Source organism: Balaenoptera musculus, chromosome 19, assembly GCF_009873245.2.
Source record: "Balaenoptera musculus isolate JJ_BM4_2016_0621 chromosome 19, mBalMus1.pri.v3, whole genome shotgun sequence".
NCBI classification, from domain to species: Eukaryota; Metazoa; Chordata; class Mammalia; order Artiodactyla; family Balaenopteridae; genus Balaenoptera; species Balaenoptera musculus.
This window is the reverse complement of record NC_045803.1, coordinates 16,660,776-16,667,967: the sequence shown is the minus strand read 5'-3', so window position 1 is coordinate 16,667,967 and position 7,192 is coordinate 16,660,776. Positions and strand designations below refer to the sequence as shown.

At 50.3% G+C, this 7,192-nt stretch overlaps 1 protein-coding gene across 1 annotated transcript; it reads left to right on the top strand.

Moving 5' to 3' along the window:
• The first annotated feature begins 1,388 nt into the window (after positions 1 to 1,388).
• Positions 1,389 to 2,541, top strand: SDHAF1 (succinate dehydrogenase complex assembly factor 1). Its single transcript, XM_036833039.1, has one exon. The coding sequence runs from the start codon at positions 1,498 to 1,500 to the stop codon at positions 1,852 to 1,854; it is 357 nt and encodes a 118-aa protein (XP_036688934.1). The 5' UTR covers positions 1,389 to 1,497; the 3' UTR covers positions 1,855 to 2,541.
• Positions 2,542 to 7,192: the final 4,651 nt, after the last annotated feature.

Here is a 7,192-nt window from a genome sequence, read left to right as displayed (position 1 = left end):
TCAATTGCATCATATTATATTGCATATTTTATTAACATACGGTGTCATACATTATCTTATAAATAAAATATTAAAGCACTTGAAAGAGTGCCTGGCACAGAGTAGTGCTCAGTAAACAGTTACTGGATTATGAAGACACAGGTGAGAGAGATGTGACAGGATCCAAAGGCTTTTTTTCTCTCTCTCTCTCTAAATCTCCCTTTTAAGAAAGTGTTTATTACGGAAAATTTCAAGCATCACAAAAGAAGAGAGAATAGTGTTATGAAACCCCACTACAGTTACAAATATTTGGCCATTCTTGCTTTCTTTTCCTCTCACTCTTTTTGTTTTGTTTGTGCTGGAGGATTTTAAAGCAAATCCCAGACCTTATTCCTCTAGCAAAGACCTGGGTATGTATTTCTGATAGAGACACCGAGGGGATTCATAGCGGTTTCAGATCTCCCGTTTGACTCCCAAACTCCGACCCTCTCCCCCGTCCCTGACCCGCTTCCCCTCTAGCAGAAGAACCCACGCCCAGCGCAGCTCGCCGCCCAGGTGTGCGGGGTCGTGGTCGCACGCTGGGCGGAGGGTTCCCGGGTTACTGTCCAGCGGTCCCCCACGCTCCGGGTGCTGGTAGGGTCCGAGGGGGTCGTGGCATTGCGGGCCTCCCAGCGCTACGAGCACGCCTCCGCGTAGCCTGCGGGGACTCTAATGGAATTGAGGCTGAGCTGATACTCCCTGGACACCGGGGTGCCAGCCTAGTCGAAGTGTTCCATGTGGGCTGGACTCCGGGCTTCAACAGCTGGGGAGGCCGCTCCCTCTCCTACCCTTGGACCCGACTCATGTCGGTAGAGGGCGCTACCAGCCCAACTCCCTGCGCTACAGGCTGCGTCTGGGGCCTTAGAGGCCACACCATCTCTCACGCCATCTTCTCAGCACCGAGAAGGTTGTCCTGCCGGCTGTGACCCAACACTTCACCGCGTGACCCCGTCCCTCTGCCCGTCCCCAGGGTTGGGACCCTCGACGCACACCTGCTCTGCGGGTGGGAACGCACGGAGCTTCCCGAGATTGCTTTAATAAATAACTGAGGACAAAAGCATGCCTGTGCCTGTCTTCTCTCTCCCAGTGCCCCCAGCGGCCTGGGGCACACAAGGGCTCCAACCTCTAGCTCTCTCCACTCGCAGGAGCCAAGAGTCAGGTCAGGATCCCCTGGTCCCTTCCGACCCCAAACCTAAGAGTCTCAGCGCCTAACGCCCTCCTCCTCCAAGCCCTCAGAAGTACCGTCCTGTAAAGGACACTGATTTCCTGTGGGGCGGGCCAGTGAGCCAGCAGCTCCGCCCCTTACTCACAACATTGTGACGTAGCAGCAGCGACAACCTATGGGACGCGACGGCGCCGCAAAGCTGGGGGCGGGTGGCGGAAGCGTCAGTTGCCGCGGGTTTCACCACTTCTTCCAACTGTGCTGCCGCGCCACTCGGTGGGGCGTTCGCTGTGTGAGCCCGCGCCCCAGCTGCTACCATGAGCCGGCACAGCCGGCTTCAGAGACAAGTTCTGAGTCTGTACCGCGAGTTGCTGCGCGCCGGGCGCGGAAAGCCGGGCGCCGAGTCCCGGGTGCGGGCCGAGTTCCGACAGCACGCCGGCCTGCCACGCACCGACGTACTGCGCATCGAGTACCTGTACCGCCGCGGACGGCGCCAGCTTCAGCTGCTACGCTGGGGTCACGCCACGGCCATGGGTGCCTTTGTGAGTACGCGGGGCCCGACTGAGGAGTCCCCTGGCGCGGGGGCCCCAGGGACCCCACCTGACGAAGGTGACGGCCCAAGGAGACCGCTGGACAGCATGGGGGCACCGAACACCGCGCCGGATGGACGGTGACCGTCACCCGATGGCTCAGGGGAACCGGGGGCCCGCCTGACTGCGTGGGGGGGACCGGGGAACCGGCCTGATGGAAGGTGAGAGGTCTTGAGAGACCAGATCGGCAGATTGGGGGAATTGAAGAGCCCTCCTGGCGACGTAGGGTGCGATGGCGAGAGATGCCCAACTTTGCCCGACGTATGGTAACGGGTCAAACTTACCCATGAGGGCTTGGGGCAGCCTGGGTCGCCGGCTGGCTGGACTCTCAAGCTGAGAACTACTTACCCGAAGGCCTGGGGAGCCAGGACGCCCCGCTGTTGGACAGAAAGAGACTGACACGCCCTTCTCTACACCCCGGAGAACGTACCACTCCTGGCTCCTCAAGGAGACTCCCTTCTTTGTGTGTAACTATGAGAAGAGCAGACTTTTCTACTGAGGAGTTTGGGAAGATGCCCTGATGGCCGGTGAGAAGCCTGAAATCCCCTTAGAAAAATCTTTCGCCCATTGTGACAAACTAGGATCGGTGAGGAAGCGGGTAGGGACTCTCTCACCCCAGCTAATCAATTAAAGACCCCCTCAAGACCTCTACGTGATACTTATGAGGGGGACTCCCGGTTCCTGCCCCTTTCCCTGCTCAGGACTGTTAGACAAAAAGGCAATAAAATTGGGGATGTGCTTACTTCCCTGTTGATGGTCTTAAAGATTTAATGTTTGGGGGGATTTTTGAAGAGGCACACACACACACACACCAACAAGGGACCCTCTGGCAAGGGATGGGTGTGGGGAGCTGTCTCTTCCCCTCTGGAGCCCTCTAGAATGGCAGATTGGTTGGAGCAGCATAGTTCTCTCTCCTGGGCAGATCCATGGAGGGGACCCAGCCTGGCTTGACCCCAAAGAAGCCCCAGTAGACTCCTTAATGGAGGGTAGTGAGGCAGGAGAGGAATAGTGGAGCTGAGGAGACCTGGCTGGTAACCCCTGAGGTAGTAGTGGGGCCCTCAAACCTGGCTGAGGAGTCCAGCCTCAGCTACAAGCTGGGATTTTTGTTAGCAAGGCCGAGGGGTTGGGGAGGAGAGGTGGACCCAAAGGCCACAGGCATACCTCCTCCCATGGACCTGCCCTAGATATTCCCTGGGGTACTGCATTTTGCAGCCTTCAGCTGTATTTGCACTGATGTCGGTTAAATAAGTGGAAAGCAGTTGAATGCAGTTGAGAGGAGGAGGAGGAGGACCTCAGGAAAGGAGCCCAGACCTCAGATCAAAGGTAGTGTGGACAGAATAGAAACACAGTCTCTGCCCCAATCCCAGTGGGGGAGGCAGGAACCCAAATAGTAATAAAGTTGGGGTGCAATTTAAAGAATTATAAAGTGTTTGCCAGAATGTAGGGATAGGCTTCTAAGCAGGGGGACCAGTGTGGGTAAAGGCCTGGAGAGGGCGAGGGGAGAAATGCTGGGGCCTGGAGTGCCCCAGAGCACAGGCTGTGCTGTTCGCGCAAGTGGCTTCTACTTCAGCTTTGTCTCTGGTTGGTACTCGGCCTCCACGGCCATGTTCATCTCTGTGCCTCAGTTTCTTCACCAGGGTGATGCTGTTAATCCTGGCCTGACTCCATTTCGGAGTAAAAGCCAAAGTTTTGAAAGTGGCTTAAGGGGTTAAGTCCTACCCATCCAGCCCCCATTACATCTCCACCTGCATCTCCCTCTTCCTCTTGCTCACTCCTGGCTCCAAGATCTTGAGCCTTAATAAGGCTCCAGGATGGGAGCTTCTGGCAGGGCTGCAGGCAATGATCAAGTTCTCACTGGGGCTGGGTATCCTGGTCAGGGAGACATTCACTCGGGTATTACAGAGGAATGGAGTTTGTCTGGTAGAGAGGATGAGGGAGGGGATTGCCTGATTTGAGGGAGGAGGTTGTAGGTGAGTGAGCAGTGATTAAGAGCAAGGACCCTGGAACTGGAATGCCTAGGTTTGAATCGCAATTTCAACGCTTACTGATTACGTGACCGGAGGCAAGTGATTTAACCTCTTTGTGCCTCAACACCCTTATCTGCAAAATGGGCATACTAATAGTGCCTCCCTCCTGTGGCTGTTACAGTGATACAGTGAATTAAATACATGTGGCAGCAGATGATGATGTCCCAACCCCACTTGTAGCTGCAGAGGAGGGTTCCCAAAAGGCTGCCAGCTTCCTGCTCTGAGCCCCTGCATCTCTGCTCCTCTGCTTGAGGGCTTTCGGGGAATTATGGGGGGTGGTTTAATACCCTTAGGAGCAAACTACAGCCTGTGGGGGACAGCAGTCACTGGATAAGTGCCTGTTGTCTGGTGGGACAAGTGAAATGTGTTCTATGAGGTTCCCCCATGGGACTGAGCCCCAGTTGCTCACAGTGGCTATCACTCCATGAGCACGTTTTTTGATTTTCCCCTGCCCTGTCTCACTCTCTCCACTCCCTAACTCCTTCCTCCTGGGGTCACATCCCAAATAAACCACCTCACTGAAGTCCTTGGCTCAGAATGTGCTGACGTTAAAGCCTCCCCCCCACCCCCGTTGGTAATCTCTGTGTCTACTGCTGTGTTTTTCACTCTTCTAAGGCACAGGGTCAGTGCTTCTCAACCTGTCTGTTAAAGAATCTCCTGATCTAAGAAAATTGCTATAAAGGACTTAAGGGGCTTGGAATATGGATTGTGGGTTAATAATAGACTTGAATTGAGTTTTTAAATTTCCTGATTCCAATAACTGTACTCTAGTTGTATAAGAGTGTCCTTGATCCTAAGAACTATACACTGAAGTATTTAGGAATTAAGAGTATCATGTCTACAACTTACTCTCAAATGGTTCCAAAATATGTGCACATATATATTAGTGAGAGTGTGAATGGTGAAGCCCATGGGGTAAAATGTTAACATTTTATGTGAATGTGGATAAAAGGTATATGGGGGTTTGTTGTACTCATCTTAAAGCTTTTCAGTAATTTGAAACAAAACAAAAAGTTACAAAAAAGACAATGGTCATATCACTGGTCATTCCTCTTTGGGCACCAGAGATCTTCACACAGAGGATACATTTTTACAAGAGATTTGAGAAGAGTAAAGCCTGTATCTTCTGAGACTTTATAAATCTCTCATGCATACCTTCTTCACAGATTTAGCAATCAATTTAAATTAAATTTCTGACCTTTGAAATAATATCTGCTCTCCCTTACAGATTCTGATCTCCACCCTATTAGGAATGATGGGTCACTAGAATATGTTCCTGTCTTGGGTCACAAGCTCAATGGTCCCAAAGGGGCGACCAGGTGCATGAGGTGGCCCAGTGGGGCCTTGGGGAATTCTGGGAAGTTCACAGTACCTGATGAGGATGAGGAGCCAGCCACACCCCCAAGTTGCCAGCACTCCTGCTCAGCTCCCTCCCTCAAATAGTGACATCCTAGGTGTAAATGATGTGGAGGAATGACTAGAATTTTTTTTATAGTAGTAAGAGCGTTGTGATTAGATTTTTTGCGGGGGTGGGGGGTGGGGGGTTGCGCGCGCGGCACAGCTTGTGGAATCTTAAGTTCCCCGACCAGGGATCAAACCCGCGAGCTCGCAATGAAAGCGTGGAGTCTTAACCACTGGACCCCAGGGAATTTCGTGATTAAATTTTAAAACAGAATCGATCTTCTGGAGATGGTCCACAAATTGCTGGTGAATAAAAAGATACGATGTCTAGAATTGACTTCAAAGTAGTAATCTAGGAAGAGGGGAGTGAGCATCTGGGAGTATTAAACGGGATTGGCCCTGAGTTGATAATATTTGGAGCCAGTGATGAGTTCACAAGGACTTGTAATGCTGTTCCTTCTCCTTTTGTACAAGTTCAAAAATTATCAGAATGAAAGCTGAAAACAACAACAACAAAAGCCCCTCCAGTGCCCATCTCACTCAGACTAGAAGTCCTCACTGTGGTCCACAAGGCCTCACCTGATCTGGCCCTACTCCCTCTCTCACCTTACCTCCTTCCATTCCCCCACTCCAACCACACTGGCTTTCCCACGTGCCAGGCACACTTCTACTTCAGGGCCTTTGCACTTGCTGTCCCCTCTACCTAGAATACTCTTCCTCCAGGCCTGTACTGTCCAGTATGGTATCTGGGAAGTACCTGTGACTTGAGCATTTGAAATGGGATTAGTGCAACTGGAGAATTTTTTTAAATTTTATAAATTCTAAGTAACTTAAAATTTTAAACTGTAGCAGTGTAAAATATTTTGTCATTAAACACAGCTGTATTGTTTTGGTAGCACTACATTTTATTCATTGAAAATTAAGCATCTGAATTGCGATGTGCTATAAAGTATAAAACACACACCAGATTTCAAAGACTTAGTAAGAAAAAAGGATTGTAAAATACCTCATTTTTATATTGATTACATATCGAAATGATAATGTTTTGGATATGTTGCGTTAGAGTATAAATTAAATTAAAATTAATTTCACCTGTTTCTACGGTTTTTACTGTGACAGCTAGGAAATTTAAAATTATATTTGTGGTTCACATTATATTTCTGTTGGACAGCACCCCTCTAGGAGTCCCCCTGGTTTGTGTTCTCACTGCAATTTGGTATAATGACTTAATTATAGCATAATGATATAATTGTCTCCCTGATTCTTTAACCATCCTAATTGTACCCCTCCCCCTTTGCCTTTGCCCACATTAGTTTTCTCCTTAGCACTTAACCACTCTCTGACCTGTTACATATTTTACCTGTTTCTTTTACTTACTGTTGCTTTCTCCCACTAGAATGTCAGCTCCACAGGGACCAGGATTTTAGCCTGACTTGACCAGGACCTGGTTCATAGCAGACTCAGTCAATATTAAATGAATGAATGGCATGGATTTGCTCCATTACGCAATCGGTTGGGTCGATATTGCCAAAACTCTGCCTGTCCCATTTGCTGGTAACCCCAGGAACACCATGCCTCCTCAGGGACAGGACGTGGCCTGGCATTTGAAACAGAACAGATCTAAGTTTGCATCCTGACTTCTCCCCGAACTTGGAGTCACTCCCAGAATCTGCTGCTTCATGCCCCATTCCCTCAGTGTCCATTCCCCCTTCTGGTAACAGCTCCCTGATTTTTTTTGGAGAACAACTTCTCCCCCTGTTTTCAGTACACATGGTTCAGTCAAGGCTGACTGCAGCCCCCAGTGAAGTATGTGACACTGGCTTTGGGTCTTTGGTTGGAACTGTAAGGGAAGAGTAACTCTCCTATTGGCTGCTAAATTGGTGGGATGTAGGCTTGGAGGTTTTGAGGGGCACTCTGGCCATCACTTGCATAAGAGTGAAGCCAAAACAGAGGAAAGAACTGAGCCTCTGGATCCAGCTGTGCTTGCAGTCCTG